The 20,946-nt window shown below is 38.5% G+C and overlaps 1 protein-coding gene across 1 annotated transcript in view; it reads right to left on the reverse strand.

Moving 5' to 3' along the window:
- The window catches only part of DNAH14 (dynein axonemal heavy chain 14), a 2,550,346-nt gene that overhangs the window by 1,423,210 nt on the left and 1,106,190 nt on the right, over positions 1–20,946 (reverse strand). Inside the window, 1 exon segment of the mRNA XM_044060213.1 lies at positions 7,954–8,169. Within this exon segment, the coding sequence (XP_043916148.1) occupies positions 7,954–8,169 (216 nt within the window).

Here is a 20,946-nt window from a genome sequence, read left to right on the forward strand (position 1 = left end):
TCGAAACCGGTCACAAGTGGTGTCCCACAGGGTTCTGTCCTGAGACCACTCTTGTTCGGTATATACTTTTCTGAGATACAGGCAAATGTGGGAGGACTATGGCTCACCAAGTTCGCAGACGACTGCAAACTGGGCGCCATAATCAACTCTCCAGCTGACGCAAACATCCTTCAAAAAGGTCTCACAGAGACAGATAACTGGTGGCCAGCGCCATGGTTTAAAGCTAAATGCCAAAAAATGTATAGTCATACCCTTTGGCAAAAACAATGTGCCCACAAATTACCACATAGGCGGAAACCCATTAAGTACAGAGAAAGTTATTAGGGACCTGGGGACCCAAGTTGATAGCAATCTCTCCTTTGAAAACCACATTGCCAAAGTGGTTAGAAAGACCTTCTACATAGCCCACCTCATCACGAAGGGTTTCACATCTAGATCAAGAGAGGTAATCGTGCCCCTTTATTCATCCCTCATCAGGCCCATCATAGAATACAATGCCCCTTTTGGGATGTACCTTACCCGACACCTGCAGCAATTAGAATGACCCCAAAAGTATCTCACCAAGAGGATCAAGGGTCTCAAACAGATGCCATATGCTGCTCGGTTAAAAAAACTCCAGCTCTACTCAGTTGCATACCGCCTACTTTGAGGCGATCTATGCCTGACATACAAAGCTATGTCAAATCCAGAATTAATGGACATGCTCCACCTCAGTAAATCTAAATCCCTTAGAGCCACATGCTCGAGGGACTTGAACCTCAGCACAGAAATAAATAGAACTTGCTGGAGGGACAGGTTCATAACCCAGAGGCTCCCTTCGCTCTGGAATAGAATTCCAGTTCATGTGAGGCAGAGCACCTCACTGAATCTCTTCAAGAAGAATCTCAATAGGTAGATGGGGGATCATAGGTTTGTCCCAGGGATTACTCCCGTGTCACTATTAGACAGAGGCACAGTAAACTAAACCTTAAAAAGGGCACAGTATACTCAAATCAAGGGGTGGCGTAAGCCATACAGAATCGGGCTAGGCTTATAATTGCCTCAGGGCAGATAGCCTAGTATGAACCTATGAACCTATAAAATAGATTTTTGGCATATGCTGTTATATTAGAAGTGGTTACCAAAGGAGGCCTAGAATATAATTTATCAGTATTAAAACCTGAATATTACATTCAAAGGATCATAGGAGGTTACTAGGCTAATGGCCCTAGGGTACTTACAAGCCTAGCCAAGAGATTATCCCCAAAAAAGAAACCTCAGTCAGCACCTGTCGCCCCTATCAATGAGGGACATAAGTGGAACCCTGGGACAAATTTGTGGTTTCCCATCAACACATCAAGGTTGCGCTTTAACAGGGTCAGCAAGGTACTCTGTTTGACATGTATGGGAAGTCTATTCCAGAGACGGGGCAGCCTCTGGGAGACAAACTTGTCTCTCTAGCAGGTTTTGTTGATGTTGCATATTAAATTTAGGCCTATCAAGCAGGTAATGTGTGAGGAGTTAGACTTACGGATATGGAGCATCTCTAGTAGGGCAGGGTCTCTTTATTATGCAACCAAAACTATCTATGGGAAAAGTACTGGATAGAAAGATCAATAAATGAGCAGTGCAAACTAACTGGCCTTCTATCTATCATGGAAAACTGGTTATATTGAGCATTCTGCAGAAAGTCTGTACAGAATTAAGTGGCATCAGTGGGCCAAACTGTCAATATGAGAATTAGCCCTTTATTCATCTATACAGACCCCAGGCAAAGAAAGCCACATTTAAAATAAGTGGCTCAGTGCATGTAGCACAGCTACACTGATGTCCTTGACAGGTTGAAATACATTCTGGTCAGTGATACTGAGTCTAGAGAATGTGGGAGTAAAACAACAAGTAATAATATACTGTTTCATCATGTCTCAAAATGTCACAGGAGAAAAATGGGTGATTTTGTAGTCAACATTTTAGTAATTAGGAACTGACTGTGTCATAGATACTTTTCTGTGGTTATGTTGGTTTTGCAGGACTCAGAGAAGGGGGAAAATTAATTTGTTTTTATTTTACCCCTTTTATCTTTTCAATGAGTCTATGCAACCCAGAAGTTGTTTTATACAGAAATGGTGATATGGGGGGGGGGGTGTTGTGCCAACACTGGAGAGTTACAGTTCACTGTTTAGTAGTGTTGTGTAATGTGGTGAGTATCAGTAGCTGGGAGTGCAACTTTATAAGAATTCAGATGTTTTCACAGCATTTTCATAGTGATTAATCAGATACCAATTAATCAACATGAGATTAATCATAGTAAATCTAGAAGAGGGAAGAGTGCACAGCTGTTGTGGAAATATGAAGTATCAAGTACTACTTCAGCAGTAGCTAATAAGAGTTAAACAAGGTCATTTGATCAAACCTTACCAGATTATTTTCGCAGCTTCCAAATATCTGCTTTGGTGAGCACAGGCAGTATCCTTTTGCCATGGCCTGCTCTATTCATTGACTGCATCCAAACAGCAATCTGCCCACCCAGCTCTGATTAGCACATTCAGAAATACAGTCTCTTAGGGTCTACTCCTAAGTATGGTCATACTCCTCTTAGCATGCCTCTTAACTGATTTTGCCTCACATTTTTGCCCTGCCCCTCATCAAATTTCTGGTTTTCTGGCATATCATTGAGAATTAGTCAGTAAATAATGTCAGTAAGTAAGTCAATAATTAATGCTAGACATACTTCTTATTGTTTAGAAAATGCATATTGATGCAAAACCTGCTATCCTATTAGATTTTAAGTAAATTAGAGTAATGTTTGAAATGTATCCCTAGTTTTAATCCTTTTTCCTGCAATTATTTTATCTTTTTCCAGAATTCTTGAGCAAAGATGTTGAGAAGTATGCCTCTTAGTATTTCACCAGGTAGGTAGCATGTTCTCCTGTATATTGCTGGTGGTGCTGACATTTCACATCTGCTCATTCTACCTCTGCAATATCTGAACTTGTAGATTGTCTCTTATAGATATCTAACAGGAGATCTTATTCAGGGCACTACCTCAAGGAATGTTTGGAGTTATCTAAAAGTACTACAGAATCATTAGACAACCTATGTAGTAGAAGATTCTATAGGAATGGGAAGTGTACTAATTGGTTCTCTGACAGAGCAGCTGATGCATGGAATGGACTAGCAAATTACATTTATTTATTTTATTTTACATTTGTTAACAGGGGTGTCTGATTGAGCCAAAAAGGCCCTTTTTCAGCAGAGGCCCGGGGAGAAAAGCTCCACAAAGAAAAATTACAGACACATTTAGTTATTTAGACATGATCAGTATACACACAAATTACAGGACACATGTTTTTACAGTGGTATGCGGCACATAAACAGTTACAGTGGAGAGAACAAACAAAAAAATATTAATTTTAAAAATAAAGGTAATTAATAGATTTGTGGTGTACAGCTGAAATTTGGAACATAGGTAGAATACATACATAGTACACAGGTACAGTACATGCATTGTAGATTAGCCAGTGTTTGTGAGTAAGATTGAAAACTATTATCAAGTGCTCTAGATTTTGTATGTATGTGTTATCCGCTTTCACTAGCCTGGGGAGCAATCATGGCACTCCCAACTTTCCTTGAGATGTTGCCTGATGAGGTCTTTAAAGGAGGCTTTGGATGATGTGTTTTGAATGCTTGTAGGGACAGAGTTCCATTTTTTAGCCACTGAACTACTATATAGTGCATCTCCAAAGCTATTGTAGCTGTTGGTGACTTCTAGTAATAGTTTTCTTGATGATCTAAGAGGCCTTTTGGCTGAGTGATGTTGTAAATAATGTGGGAAGAAATAGCCAGGGAATTGTTATGGCTAGGCTTGTATAGGCCCTAGGGCTGATAGCCTAGTACCAACCTATGAACCTATGAACCTACTAGGTTTTTGACGGCAGGACACTTATTGGGGAGATAATAGATAGAATGACAGAGGCAGAGCTGATTGTACGTTAGGAGGTTGGGCAGCTCAAGCCAGTGGAGCTGTCTCAAAGCAGTACAGTGATGAGTTCTATATGAGCAATTTGCAGCAAAGCGGGCAATTCTGTTATAGCAGGCTTCCATTTTGCTTAGTTCAGTTTTGTTGAGATTAGTCAGAATGGGAGATGCATAGAGTAGGGTGGATATAAGTTGGGAGCGAGCAATGGCTGATCTTGTGTTGTTGGTAAGAAATGGTTTGATATGGTAGAGCGACCCCAGTTTGGCATGAACTTTTTTAATAGTAAAGTTGAGATGACTATCAAATTTTAGGTGGGAGTCTATGGTTATTCCCAATAGCTTAGCCTGTGCCACTGGAGCAATTGGAGTAGCAATAGTGGAGTACATAGTGAATTGACTGTTAGTGTTTTTGTTAGAACTGGTTATAATCATAAGCTGAGTTTTCTTTGGATTGAGGATAAGTTGGGCTTTGGTAAGGTAGTTTTCAGTGTCAGAGAATGCTAGTTGAGTTGTTTGCAGGAGGGTGGGAATGTTTTGTGCAGCACAGATTAAGGAAGTGTCATCTGGATACTGAATTATAGATGCATGCTGTGTGGAGGTATGGAGGTCATTTGTGAAGACTGTGAATACTAGTGGTCCTAAGATAGAACCCTGTGGGACTCCTATAGTTATGGGCAGCTGAGGAGAGAGAATTTTCCCATTTCACAGCTTGGTACCTGTCAGTTAAGTAGCTTTGGAACCAGGTAAGAGTGGAATTTGATAGATGATATTGGTTTAGTTTGTTTAGCAGGATTTGGTGTGAGACTGTGTCAAATGCTTTGGACATATCCAAAAAAAGAGTTGACACTTGTAGGCCTTCATTTTTGAGACGGTTTACTGTGTCTGTGAAGCAGAGGAGGGCTGTATTGGTACTATGGGCAGGTCTGAAACCATGCTGAGTAGGTGACAGGATGTTGCTGTCTAGGAGATAGTTTAGCATCTGGGTATGGATGCATTTTTTAGGATTTTGGCCAGGGGAAGAGTAAAGCAATGGGTCTGTAGTTATTAAGTTCAGTGGAGGTCCCGCCTTTATGTATGGGTGTAACATAGGATATTTTCCAGAGTTTGGGCACATAGTTTTCAACAATTGATCTGTTTATGAGAGTGGAGACTGTGATAGCAATAGCATCTGCTGTGAGTTTCAGGAAATAGCTGGGGAGTAGGTCGGCTGCTGTTGATGAGGTTTTTAGTTTGGACAGCAAGCTTTTGATTGAAGTGGTGGAAACTGTTTTGAGGGTAAAGCTTGTATTAGTGTTATTTGTGTTGGGGGGATAGTGAGGAGGGAACTGTCCTGTGATACGAAGGATAGAATCGAGTTCACAAAGTGGGAGTTGAATTGTGTTTCGATGGGAACTTTAGTGTCAGGGGTGGTTGGTTTGGGGGTAGCCTTTTGGGTGGATTTTAGTAGCTGGTTTATATTTTTCCAAAATTTTTGCGGGTTGTGTTTGTATTTAGTTTGTAATGTTGTGTAGTAGGATTTTTTGTCCAGCCTAATGCATTTATTTGCATGGTTGCGCAGTTCTTGGTACTTAGTTAAGCTTTGTGTTTCTTTGTTTTTTTGATAGTAAAGCCAGGCAGTGTCTCTGGACTTGAGGATTTGTTTGGTTTCTTTACTGAGCCAGGGGTTTGTAGAGGTTCTAACCTTGATTTTGCGCAATGGAGCGACAGTGTCTAGGTGTTGTAGAAATGTTTTGTTGAAATATGCTACAGTCTGGTCAAGTGGGAGGGTTTTTAGGGGGGGGTCCAGTCACAGTTACAGAGTAAAGTGTTGAGGACCTCAGGAGAGAATTTTTTTGTATTTCTAGTGGATATATAGTTAGTGGTTTTGCATATGCTTGTTCTGCTACGTATAAAGTATATTATGTTGTGGTCACTTAAGGTGTCTGGGAGACTGCCTGTGTGAGGGTACAATGTGGGGTTGTTAGTTAGGACCCAGTCAAAAATGGATTCCCTTTTAGATTTTTTATCACATCTAGTTGGAATTTGGACTAGCTGCTGGTAGCCATGGAGATTTATTAGATTACTTGGTAGTTCTGATATACAAGTGAACCAATCTAGGTTGAAGTCCCCCAGAATAAGGGTTTCTTGTGAGCATGTGGAAGAACACCAGGAGAAGAAGTCTTCAAGGCTAGCAGGTGTATTACCAGGTGGAATATAGATCACAATTGTGGTGATGACCTTTTTATGGTGAAGTTGAAGTTGTGAGATAAGTATGCCCCAATTATTGGGGGAGGGGTAGGAGTTTGGTAATTGACGGACAGTTAAGTTTGACTTGTACAGTAAGACAGTTCCACCCCCTTTACGAAGTGGTCTGTCTTTTCTAATGATATTGTAGCTGGTAGGGAGAACTTCTGAGTTAGCTATGTATGTACTGTCAAGTAAATTCCATTGTTTAATAAGTGCATATCTGCTGTAAATCAAAAACTTGTAATGAAACAGATATCATCACTAAGGACTGATGCTGAAATTGATTTGCTTAGAAAGGGGATTAAAACATTATTTTTTAATCAAACACCAACTTCACCATTGGCAATTTGAATATTGTCTAATCCATCATTTTGTTTTTCTTAAACCTCTATCTTTTACTTGGTATTCCTTGTGATGCCTTACCTTTTTGAAATACTACTATAACTATACTTACAAAAACATGCTAAATTGTTTCAATTGTGAACCTGGTACTGCAAGGTCCAAACTTAAGTTTCATTTGTTTTATGCAGTGCTTTTTTCACAATACCATGTTCACAACATATGATTCAAGTATTTTAATTGACTTAAAGTACTTCTAATTGAAATATATGAATCCTGACTGAAATAGACATGAGACATAGACTGCCCACTGGAACAATTTATAATTAGGTGAGGTGTGAGGCTAGGGTTCATTGAGTGGGTAGCCATAACAAACTAATAACAAGTGCAATCAGGATGGTGTTCACAGGCACCACAGAAAAGAAACTCTCAGACAGGAAAGAAATATCTATAAGACATTTACTAGAAGCAAGGCTAGTTTAAGTATGAGTAAAGAAGATAGTTAAAATTATTTCTTCAGAAGGCAGAATACAAACAGAGGTTCAATTTTCTGCATCCTAAACATAAAAAATTGAAGTTAGAGCTGGCACTTATTTTAAAGAAGCATTTATTGTCGTGTTTTATTTATTTATTTATTTTTGTGCTTTAGCCAGTAAGTAAAAACAATGCCCACAGAGCAGTATATTTGTAAATTTGTTGGTTGATGATTGTGGTTTTTCAGGTACATTTCTAACATTTTTTTTTACTACAATGAAAATATTACATGTGAAACTCAAATCGCTGAATGAATGAATGACCCTGCCCCTGCCTTTATGTTGCTAGGAATTAAGCAGCAGCATGTATATAATCTTCAGATATTGAGTGTCAGTGACGGTAAGACCTGTTAACGAGATATACATGAGAGCTATTGCTTTCATTCAAAATTAAAGCTATACTGAGAATGAGCATGTCATGACTCTGACATTTATCTTCTGATTTCCTCACGTATGGAATGATCTGATCAGCTGTCAGCCAAAGGAAGTGATCTCCCACTGACAATGAAAGTAATATGCAGTCTGGAGTCTGTATTCTAGGGTAGTTCAGCTGCAGTTTCATCACAATAACCTGAGCTGCTCAGACAGTAAAGTTACAAGACTGACTTCTGACATTTCATAACAGATTGTACGCTGTCCTAGGATAAAAAATCATAGCTCATACATTAGTATATATGTCTGCAGGAAAGAAAACAGAAAACTGTTCAGTAAAAAATAAGAAACAGAATGTTCACAAGTTCCATTACAAATAAATGTCTGAATAAATTGCACCTGTAATCAAAGAAATTAAAAATCATCAGTTACTATGAAAATGGCACACTTACATGATATGTTATAATATATCTGTAGCAGTATGAGTAAGGAATTAGTATTTTTCCTTAAATCAGGACACACTTACTTGGTTCTTGTCTACCATTGCCTTGATCAAGGTAAACTCAGAAGATATAGGTATGTTGTTAGTGCCACAGAAACACAGCCATTCCTTAAGAAGCCTGCAACGATATCCTGCTGTAAACACTCCACTATAAACTATGCAGGCAGAAGAAACCAGTATATCTCCAACAATTCCTTGAAGCCTCTGCTCCAGTTCATTCACAGATTCTTTCCACCGTACCTTAAAAAATGTCATAATGATGCTTTTAAGGAGCATGTTAAAAAAACAATTTTTCAAAAAAATTAAAAAAGAAAACAAAAGGATAAATAATGTGATTATATGTAGGACTTTGTAATTATCAACAAAAGTCCTTTAAACATAATTGTTAAAACACTAAGGCTTTCATTCATTTAACGACCAACATTAGCACATCAAGAGAGGTAGTTATGCACAAGATGTAGCTGTACATTTAATCTCTATTGCTGAATAACTGCAGATACAATGATGGCAAAAAGAAAGGGAACATTTAAAAGATCTTGGTATACAATGCAGACTTCTTATACAGTATCTCAACCCAAATTTAATACGATTCAGTGAGGTACAACAAACTGGATGGACAACGTGCTCACTTTCTGTTGATACTGTAACAACAGAAAGCCTGTAAGATTAGTTATTTTCAAAATGACAAAAGCTACAATGTTACAACTATTCTGATCAACCTTTTGCGATATAGTGCTCCTCTTATTAGCAGTTACTGTCAGGATTTCAAGCAGTAGACATCCACACTGGCACTTTTCCACCTACCTGATAAAAAGACAGGAATTTAAGGAATGGATAGTGGAAATTATTTGACAGGTATTAGGGAAGACAGAAAATTATTCAGAAGGAATAGCTAGTGAGTGGGCTAAAATGAAAATGGAGTTTAATATAGAGTAAAAATAAAAGAGAAACAGATAAGGCTAAGAAGTAACACAAATTATTTAGAAGGGCTGACAAAGTTTAAAGAATTACAGCAGAAGGAGGATCTGACAGAACAAGAAGACAAGCAACTTTAGTGTGCTAAAGAGAAAATAAGACAGTACTTGGATAATATGCAGGAGGTTAGAAAGATTGCTGTTAAACACCTATTTTTGATAATAACTACCGAGCATAAAAACATTTAGCACCGCGACCTAGGCAACAGGGAGTAAAAAGGTTGTCATTAAACTTAGGGAGCCTTTGACAAGAAAAATAACCAGAGATCATATAGAGGTATTAGAGATATTTTGGAAACTTTATGAAAATGTGTTTAAAGCAGAGGAATGTGGAAACCAAGAAAGAGCAGAAATGGAAATATTTATGGAAGACTTAATTATATCAAGATCAGAGGAAAATGAGGCTCAGTAACCAATAGTTAAAACTGGAGGAGATGAAATAAAAAATGGTAATGCATATTTCCCTGGAGGGAAGTTTCGAGGAATAAATGGTATTCTGTGAAAGTGTGGAAGTTAGGAGGGAAGAAAGTGATAAAGATTTATAAAATTTTGTTTATTATTATTTTAAAAGGAGTGGAAGCACCAGCATATTAGAAGAAAGCTGTGGTGGCTGTATTGCCCAAAAGGGTAAAGACCCATCAGGCCCAGCCACATATAGACCCATTTCAATTTTAAACTAGGATTATAAATTGTTGATATCTACACTAGCTAAAAGAATGGCAAAGGTGTTGCCAAAACTGATAAATATGGACCAAATCAGGTTTTGGTGAACAGAGACAAACATTTCACAACATTAATAAATGTTCTTCCATGACCAGCACATACAGATTGGCTCTGTAGTAGAGTGGTCAAGTCAGGACCCTTTGCTCGGCTCACTCTGCTCCCCTACCTTACCCCCAATTCCCACCCACCCACTACATCTACATTTATTCATACTCATTGTCACCTGACTACTTCTCTGCACCAATCAGCTACCTCTATATAATTACCATACCTACTAAGTAAATCCCTATCCCATAGTTCTTTTGATTCAAGCCACACACACCACACCTACCCCTATAACTAGGCCCGCACACCATCTTTATCCTATTATACCCTAACATGCAAATCTTTCTATCATTGCCCCTACTAGCCCTCACTTCCTTAGTGCACATTACATCCATACATACAGCCATTCCCTCTAGACAGTACCTCCTACCATACAACACATACTATAACACATACTAATATCTATATAAACTTTACAATCTGTTCCACATTATTTAATGATAGCATTATTCTATACACTAACAAGACCCACCTACCAACTCCTTACAATAGAAAAACACCATATATATCCTACATAAACTTAGCATACACTATTGAACACATTCTAATTCACAGCACAGTACTCCTTATCGCAGGTGACATATACCCAAACCCAGGACCTTGTTTCACTGCTCTTCCAAAAAAAGTTCAATCCGACCTACTGATCATCAATATTAACAACAGGAGCATTTCTAACAAACTCCCTGACCTACATTAACTAATAACTCACTACTCCCCTGGTATACTTACTATTACAGAGACCTGGCTAAAACTAACTACCCATGCAATGAATTCCTTCCACCAGGATACAATATCTAAAGGTTAGAAAGAACTTGTAGGAAGGGAGGTGAAGTTGCTATTCTATTGAAAAATACACTTAACTTCTAGCCATTTCAAACCCCTATACCCATATTTTAGAATGCTGAAACCATAGGTTCTGTCCTATCTTTAAATAATGAAAAAAAAAATCAACATTCTCTTTAGCTATATCCCTCCAGGAAATAACTCTTACCATAGAAGTAATCCTTCAATGGCTTAGTCATAATCTTCCTCAAGAAACAATTCTACTAGGTGACCTAAATACTGACTGGCTAGCCTGTAACTCCAGCAACCCCACCAACCAAATAAGCCTCTATGGATTTACCCAACTAATTCAAGAACCCACCAGAATAGACAAAAAACACCATAAACAATCCATTATTGACTGGACATTAGTGAACAGCTCCAAACATTACTACCACACAGGACACCAACCAGATGGACTTAGTGATCATCTCCCTACTTTCCTCCTAAGGAAACATACCAATATTCCAAAGCCCATAATCTACAGACAAATCAGGGATGACAAAATTTAAACCCACAGGACCTAAACAACATTTTTAAAAAATGCAACTGGGAACCTCTGCAAACTTTAGGCCTAGACTAGGCATTAGATTACTTCAACAATATGTTTGCCAGAGTTTTAAATTCAATCTCACCAATCAGGAAAATTAGAGCCAAAGCAAATTATGCTCCATAGCTAAGTAGGGACACAAGAGCCTTACTAAAGTCTAGAGACAAAGCCTGGAAGCAATGGAAAAAAAGAAGGCTCCAACCATGCCAAACAAAACTATAAACAACTTAGGAATCAAGCAGAAAAACAAAACAAACTATATAAACAAAATTACTTCCTAGGTCCCCAAAACAAACATTCAAAAAAACCCCCAAAATTCTGGCACACCATCAACTCTGTGTTAAAACCTGGTAAAATAACCACCCCTGCTCCTACCTCCCCAATAATGATAATAAATACACAGCTTCTCAACTTAACCATCACTATATAAACTCAATCCAAACACTGTTCACCCAGCTATCCAAAACTAATGACCTACCCACCGCTACTAAAGATAACTCTCCGTGTAACTCTACCAAACTATCAAATAACATACCCTTCTTTACTCTCTCACATGTTCTTACCTCTAAAATTAAAAAAAACTCCTCCTTAACTTTAAACCTACCAGTCTTGCAGGAGACGGTATACATGTTAACTTCTTGAAAATAGCACGTGACTCCTTATCTTACCCAGTTTCAATCCTTATCAACTGGTCCATTCAAGAAGCCTATGCACCTCAAATATGGAAAATCTCATACATTATACCTCTACACAAAGGTGGAAATTCCTATGATATCTCCAATTACCGGCCAATAGCCATACTTTCTCCCTTATCTAAGCTTCTCGAGAAATGTATTCACTTGCAGGTTATGCAATTCTTGAGCTCACATAATCTTCTCTCCTGCACTCAACATGGCTTCTGCCCACACCACAGCACAAGTACTGCTCTTCTCTCTTTTACCAATCAGGTCAATCATCACAGAAATAATAACTTTGTATCTGCTATCTTTCTAGACCTTTCCAAAGCATTCAACATAGTCTTACAACCCAAACTATTAGACGCTCTTTCCTCCCAATCCTTTGTCTCCCCTACTATCTCCTGGTTCAAAGCCTATCTATCTGACAGACAGCAAGCTCTTCAATGGCAAGCTGAACTATCTCCTCTTCTCCCCACCTCTATAGGTGTACCTCAAGGCTCAATACCGAGCCCACTATATTTCTCAATTTTTACAAATAACCTACACACCTCCTCCAAACAAGCCACACTAATGCAGTATGCAGATGATTCAACAATTATCTGCGCAGTTCCATCTCTTACCAACCTACAGCAACTGGCCCTAGAATCCTTCTCTGCTGTTGAAGGTTGGATCACTGACGTCCAACTAATTCTCAGTCTCAGTAAAACTAAATTACTCTTGTTTGCCCCTAATAAATCTAAATCGACTCCCCTAGCTTTCTCTATAACATCCAGAAATGGTACTGTCATTTCTCCTTCAACCCATACAAAACTCCTAGGGGTAGAAATAGACAAAAATCTATTCTTTGATATTCATATAGCACAAACTATCCAGAAGGTCCACAAAAAATGGATACTCTCTATGGACACAATAATTTTCTGACAGATAAAGCAAGAATCACCCTAGCCCAAACTCACCTTTTCTCCACACTTATGTATGTAGCAACAATCCTAGCCCATATTAGAAAAACGGATCTTGACAAAAATTGAGACATGTTATAACAAAATTGCAAAATTTGCTAACAACCCTTCCTTTAGAACCCATCACTACCGGGTACTAAGAGAAATTCAATGGCTTAAATTCCTTTAATTACTAACCTACCAGCAGCTTACTTGGGCCTTTAACATCCTAAACTAACCAGACAAAACACCAGCACCGAAACAACTTCTGTCCCACTACTCTACTAGTCATCCCCTTTGCTCTTCTAATAAACCTCTCCTCAGTATAACTACTGCCAACAATACTGCTGGCAAAGCTCCATACTCCTATACCATAGCCAAAAACTGGAATACCCCCCGCCATAACCTCTACAATAACAAACACACAATTCACAAAATAACTGAAATCACATCTCAGGAAAACTTGGATCTGCCCATGTATTACATAACAATCTCTTTTCTACATATTACACACTGTATATCTCCTATTCTACCTAACTTTAACCTAATGTTTAATATTATGTTTCAGATCTATAAATTTGTACCCTTTTAAGATAGGTTAGCACATCATACTTACTGGCACACCTCTCTATTTTTTTGTACATTGTAATGTATCTAATGATGGAAATTCTCTTCAATGACAGTTTGAACTATGTATATCTACTGTGTATGTCACTACCTTGAATAACTATTATACATTTGTCTTGATTACTTGCTGTATGTAATTGTGGAGCTTTTCTTCCCAGGCCTCCACTGAAAATGGAACTGGTCCAGTTAGATTATCCCAGTTAACAAATGTAAAATAAAATAAATAAATAAAAAATAAATAAATAAAACAATGATGATCTACAGGGAGGCAGAATGTAAACAAATATTGGTGTTGTTGTTGGGTCTTGATGCAGCGAAAGCATGTGACAGAGTAAGCTGGGATTTTTTGAGTAGGGCAATGGAACCATTTGCATACTCTGATACAATAATAAAATTAATCAGGATATATGAAGGACTGGGGCACAAATTAAAGTGGGGTGGTTCTTCTCCAAAAAGCTGTGTTTGAACAGAGAAACAAGTTAGGGGTGTCCTCTACCCCTTTGTTATTTGCTTCATATTTAGAGCCACTGTCAAAGAAAATTAGGGACTCAGAAAATCAATTATATAACTGGTACGCTAGTCAAAAGAAGTTGCTTTTATTTGCAGATGATATTATTTTGTACTTGATAAATCCAGAAAAGTACATATTCACTGTTGTGGAACATTTTGAGACAGTTTAAAGTCTTTTCAGAATATAAAATTAAAGTAAAACTCTACCTTTTCCTACAGTTAAACTCAACCCTTAGTTTTTTTTTAAATTCCTGTAATATGGCTCCAGTATTGTGTAGGTACCAGAAACCTGCTTGTACTCTTTAAAACTTTTATTTCCCTGCATTGGAATCAAAGGAAGGGAAAGCCCACCTACATTTTTAAGCTTAACTTCACACATATTTGGCAGTGGAATTCATCTCTACCTGCATGACATATCATAGACACAGTTAAATTTGTAGTTTACCCTGTCAGGTACTGCTGTCCATCTTAGATGAGCAATTAATCCTGCTAATGTCAAGAACATACCAGCTGATATAAAAAAATGCAGAAAGCTGCGGAACTATTTTTCCACATTTTTTACTGCAGAGAGGAAGAGAACTTAACACTCCCCTTTCATAGTTAAACAAAGCAATCAGATCAAGTTAGGGGCTTAAAGGCAGCTGTCACCTCTTCTGACAAATTTACATAAGCAGCAACACAGTATTGACATGCTAAGCTTTAAATGTTGGTTATTTATAATAGTTTATATGATAAGTTGACTTAAATGTAGTATTAAATATTTCTGTGACATTTACAGAAAAGTCAGAAAATATTTTTTCTTGTAAAGTATCAACATATTCACAATTTTCAAGCTTCCGCCACACATATTACAGAACTGCAGTAAGAGAGACAAGTGGCAACTCTATCAACTAGGTGCACTGATAATATTCATAAAAAGGACATCTATGCTTTTTTTGTGACATCCTCCTAGAGAGGGATAGGTATCTGGTACATGCAGATCCAGAGTAAGAGATTCTGACTGACTTTGAGTCAGTTCTTACATTATTAGAGTGCATAAGCATTTTGTAGTCCACAAAGGAAATGTGACCATTTATGGCAACCATAATATACAGCTGAATTTATTTTAACGTATGCTTACTATTACTCTTGCATTAAAAACATTAAGAAAAAAATCAGAAGTGCTTAACTGTGTTTAAATGCACATACACACTCACACAGACAGACAGACCATCAGACATGTGCATTTAAACACAGTACCGCATCCCACATATAGTATTCTATGTTTTATACACTTTTATACACTCACACACACACACACACACAGATATGTAAGTTTGAAGTTTTGAAATTTTGAAATTTAAATTAAAAAAATAAAAACAAAAAAATATAGTTTTGTTTTTTACATTTTTGCAGGGGGGGGGCTGCTAATAAAATATACCAACTCTGAAATCTCACTACAGCGAGGAAAACTGTAAATATACTGTTCCATGATGTACATCAATCGCCATTTAAACAGTCTGAAGTTTCAAAACTTCGAGCTTATGGTGTCGTCCATAAGAAAGTCAACATTTTGAAAGTTTGAAATTTAGTAGACCTATATATGTATATTCTCCGTTATACACCCACACATAAGGCTGCTGTTTAATCTTAGCCTTACTACAGGACACGTACCCAAAGAATGGTGTACGGCAACTGTGGTCCCACTCCACAAAGGCGGTGCTTCTACGGACCCTGGAAATTACCGCCCCATAAGCTTGACGAGCCTTGTCTGCAAAGCTATGGAGAGGATCATAATGGAACTCATAAATAAAGACATTGGGGACCTACAGACACTGGATCCTACCCAATTTGGCTTTGTCAAGGGCAGATCCTGCCTCTTGAACTTGGTCGACTTTTTCGAAACAGTCACTAAGGCCATTGATAAGGGTAAGGCAGTTCACACAGCCTACCTTGACCTAGCAAAAGCGTTCGACACAATACCCCACTCGGGCATCATAGAAAAGCTCACCAGCTTAGATGTAAACCCATATGTCACAAGATGGGTTGCAAACTGGCTCAAGGACAGAACACACAGGGTTAGAGTTGCTGGTGCCATGTCAGACTCTAAGCCGGTCACGAGCGGTGTCCCACAGGGCTCAGTCCTGGGCCCCCTCTTGTTCGGCATTTATTTTTCTAAAGTGCAGGCAAACATAGGGGGATTGTGGCTGACAAAATTTGCAGATGACTGCAAACTGGGCACCATAATTGACACTCCATCAGACACAGACATCCTCCAGAAAGGTCTCATAGAAATGGATAACTGGTGCCAGAGCCATGGCCTTAAGCTAAATGCCAAAAATGTATAGTCATACCCTTTGGGAAAAACAAGGTAACCCCTAATTACCACATAGGTGGTAATCCATTAAACACGGAAGAAGTTATCAGGGACCTGGGGACCCAAGTTGACAGTAACCTCTCTTTTGACACTCACATTGCCAAAGTGGTTAGGAAGACCTTCTACATTGCCCACCTGATCATGAAGGGATTCACATCCAGATCAGGAGAGGTCATTGTACCCTGTACTCTTCACTTATCAGACCAATGATTGAGTACAACGCCCCATTCGAATGTACCTTACCCGACACCTGCAGCAGTTGGAAAGACCCCAAAAGTTCCTCACCAAAAGGATAAAGGGGCTCAAACATATGTCATATGATGCCCGACTGAAGAAACTCCAGCTCTATTCAGTCGCATACCGTCTGCTCAGAGGTGATCTGTGCCTGACATACAAGGCCATGTCCAACCCGGAATTAATGGACATGCTCCACCTCAAAAATCCAAATCCACCAGAGCCACGAGAGCAAGAGACTTAAACCTCAACACGGATATAAATAGGACGTGCTGGAGGGACAGATTCATCACCCAGAGACTCCTTACACTATGGAACAGAATCCCAGTCCATGTGAGGCAGAGCCCCTCACTGACTCTGTTCAAGAGAAATCTTGACGAGTGGATGGGTGATCGTAGGTTTACCCCGGGAATCATCTCTGTATCACTGCTGGACAGAGGCACAGCAAACTAATGGGTATAGTATTCTCATCCTAAGGGGTGGTGAAAGCCACACACACTCTGGCTAGGCTTATAAATGCCATAGGGCAGATAGCCTAGTATGAAGCTATGAACCTATTATACACACGCACACAAACTCACACACACTCATATGTTTTTGTACACATGTACTTTATGTACACACACACACACACACACACACACACACACACATATATATATATATATATATATATATATGTATGGGTCTGCTTCATTTAAACGAAAGTATGTTTAAAAGAATCTGACTTACCCGAGTTGATTCGACTGAAATGACATTACAACGAATGCAAAGACTGCCAAATTCCTTTCTCTGTGAAAGGAACCACTTGGCCACCACAGTAATGAACCAAACTGGAGCAAAAATAAGCCCACCAAAGTTGGGGGCTTATCCCTCACACCCCCCTACTTAAATATACTAACTCTGAGATCACACTGAATGGAAGAGTGGGCACAATTCACCATGGAGGCCAAGTGGTTCCTTTCTTGTGTTCAAGTGTTCACTGAAATGTTGGCTGCTACTGTGGACATGACAAAATAGCAGTGGATAGCAGAGAGAGTTTACTAACCATCTAGCTGCTGTTATGGACTCTGTAATAAGGAAAGACCGATGGGTATATATTGAATGCTTCTGAATTTACTGAAGATATAAAAATCTAGAACGGGAAAGTGTAGATGACACAAAGTGTACTATCATTGCTTCTGCTCTGTAAGACAGTCACCAGATACAAGGGGAGGATGAGTATCAGTTGTGAAAGTGCATCTGGTACAACCACAGAAATGACACAGGATGACAGGGTTATTAAATGACTGTTGCCATGGACATATGATTAGAAAAGATGTGGGATTTGAAGTTTTATGTAGTGCTTTAGTTATTGTAAATAGAAAGGTCTTCCGATACATTCTGTAGATAAACCTGACCTGCAGCAATATAATAACCTGTCAAAAGTGAAAATCCCAGTGGCTAGCATATGCTATGGAATTATTAGTAAAATTATGAAATCAAAGTAATACAAAACAATCAAGCTCTTTTTGGAGATGTTGTCTCCCCACCTCTGAAAATCTTCCTAATAAATGGGTAACAACTTGTCATACGACATATTTCATTTTTATTTTAAATGCTTGCACTTACAAAAAGGCCAGATATTAATGCAACTAACATTTCTAAAGCTCTGTATTCTGTGCAGTGGGGTGTACAATCAATGGTTTTGTTCCATGGAACAGTCACAGCCAAAGTGTCAATGAATGGTCTTCACCCACCCTCCTCTTTGCTATATTATCCACAGTAGGAGTAAAAGGGTTAAGTTTTCAGATCCCCTACTATATTATATGTTCAAATACTATGCCCCCAGACAAGCTCCTTCTGACAGTGTACATAACATCCTCTTATTGATGAAGCCCCTTCTGATAAGACACTATGTGTGTGTGTGTGTGTGTGTGTGTGTGTGTGTGTGTGTGTGTATCTGTGTGTGTGGAGGGGTAAATGGCATGCTTAAAATCCAGCAATATTGTTCATAAACTGCATTTTTATCTGTCCAAATGTGGAGGCACCTTCTGCACAGTATTTGTTACACAGGGTAGAGGTCTGTAACTCTAGAGGCTTTACGTGTGTGTTTGTGTGTGTGTATGTACACACACACACACACACACACACACACACACACACACACACACACACACACACACACACACACACACATACACACACATATTTATATGTCTATGCGACTTGATCTAAAAAACAAAATATCTAAACACAATGATCAAATACAAGTTTTCTAACTACATTTCATCTAACTCAGCAAATCTCCCCCCAAAAATGGCAAAACATGTTTTTTGGTGGGGGCAAGCCCCCACACCCCTTAATTTGTATGTAACAGCTTCACAGTTACACTGCAGTGGAATAAAGGGAAAATACACTCAAAGCGCACCACCAGCTCACACAATTCAGCATACTGTGATAAAGCGAACTGTAACATTATTTATAAATCTTTAAAAAACTCATAACAGTGATAAAAAAAAAATCATAAACTTTCCTTATTATCTGAGTTATAGCTAGTAAAATGTACTGAAGAATATCATTAGATCAACTGTGATTGGATCACTTTTTTTCAACCACTTGTGATGAGGTAAAATGAGAGACCACCTGAATTGCAGCTATATATATATATATATATATATATATATATATATATATATATATACACACACACACACACACACACACACACACACACACACAATATACCTATAATTTATAATATATAAATATACATACGTGCATGTCTGTGTCTTTGTATGTATGTATATGTGTGCGTATATATATATATATATATATATATATATATATATATATATATATATATATATATATATCGTATTTCCCTGAAAATAAGACGGGGTCTTATACTCTTTCCCCTGCCGAAATACGCATTAGGGCTTATTATCGGGGGATGCCTTATTTACCCCCCCCCCGTACAACAATCTACATTTATTCATGTACAAAAATCGACAATTATTCATCTACACAAATCGACATTTATTTGCTACTTTTCTGTTACTGGACAACAGTTCTAAGTAACGCATTAACAGTTGTGTGAGAATTCTACATAAACAGTGCAACAAACATTTCAACTTCAAAATATCTGCACCTTGGCTTTCACAGTGCAATATTTCATGCTTAACAGAAAGTGCAGAAAAATCTTAGTACATGTGTATTGTTGCCCCGATAATGGAAAAGTTATTCAAATACAGTCATTTCATCTTCTTCTGGAACATTGTCATAAGTCTCCAACCCCTGAATTCCATCCTGAATTTCTTGCGACTCCATTTCCTGTAGAACCAGTGGCCCCAATCTGTCATGCCTAGCAATAGAGCTCTCCTTAAATGAGCATTGCTTGTCCAAGTAACCTGCTTGTAGTGCACTGGAAACACAGCTGTCAGTGATTTTATCCCATGAATGTTTCACCCAAGTCATGACCTCTTGCAGGCTAGGCTTCATAAAGTTTCCATGCTGATTTCTCTCCATTCTATTTTCAATGTAGCCATTGAGTTCCATGTGCAAATGTTCCTTGAATGGCTTGTTTATTGCAATATCAAGAGTCTGGAGATAGGCAGTCATTCCTGCGGAAATCATTATTTGAGCTATTCATCTCCGTGCAAGAAATTTCTTCATGTCTTCAGCACGGTGAGTCCTAGCTGAATCTTAGACTAGCAGACCTCTTTCACCACCTCATAAAACAAGTGGCAGCATTACATCGACCCACTTCCTTATAACTGCTTGTGTGCACCAGGCTTTTTCGGTTACAAGAATGTAAATGCCTGAAACATGTTCATTCTTATCTTTCTTGCCTTTACTAATGATTAGAGGTGGGGTTTTCTTTCCATCTAGACAAATTGCCAAATAATTAGGTAACACGTGCACTCTCGCAACCAGTGGAGGGACTGTAGATTGAGGAGGCACCTCTCTGATCAATTGTTGTTTGAGATCCTTGACCCATAAACACTGCAGTTTCATGCATAGCAACCATGTTGGAGAGCTGATATTTAAAAAAGTCGATGCTATTAACAAAGGACTTGAACGCAAGTGCACATTTAATAACTTCAGTATCTTCCAGCTTGAACAGTGTTGTTGATCTTCTTAGAGACAGTTCATATCGCTGAAGGAAGCCATCCAGCCAATGTTGTGATGCTTTGAATTCTTCTGGGGATATTTCTAACTATGGTGCTATTGAAGGGCAAATGCGCACAACCAAAGCCTTTGCTCTCCTGTTAGCAATCCATTCACAGATGATGTCTTCCAGCTCAGGAAATAATGGTTGCCGACCTGATCCACACTTGCACTTCTTAGCATTTCCCTCGAAGGCCTGTTGACTGAGGTTATCATATGCTGCACATCATTTTTGGACCATTCAGAGATCTAACTTCTTTTCTTTGCAGAAAGCCATCAGATTCTTTCCTTGGGAGTCCTTCACGCTTCCTATCTTGTACTCAGCTGAATAGCTCTTTCTTTTTGCACTCAT

This window comes from Protopterus annectens, chromosome 1.part2, assembly GCF_019279795.1.
Source record: "Protopterus annectens isolate FY-2018-M chromosome 1.part2, PAN1.0, whole genome shotgun sequence".
Taxonomy (NCBI): domain Eukaryota; kingdom Metazoa; phylum Chordata; order Ceratodontiformes; family Protopteridae; genus Protopterus; species Protopterus annectens.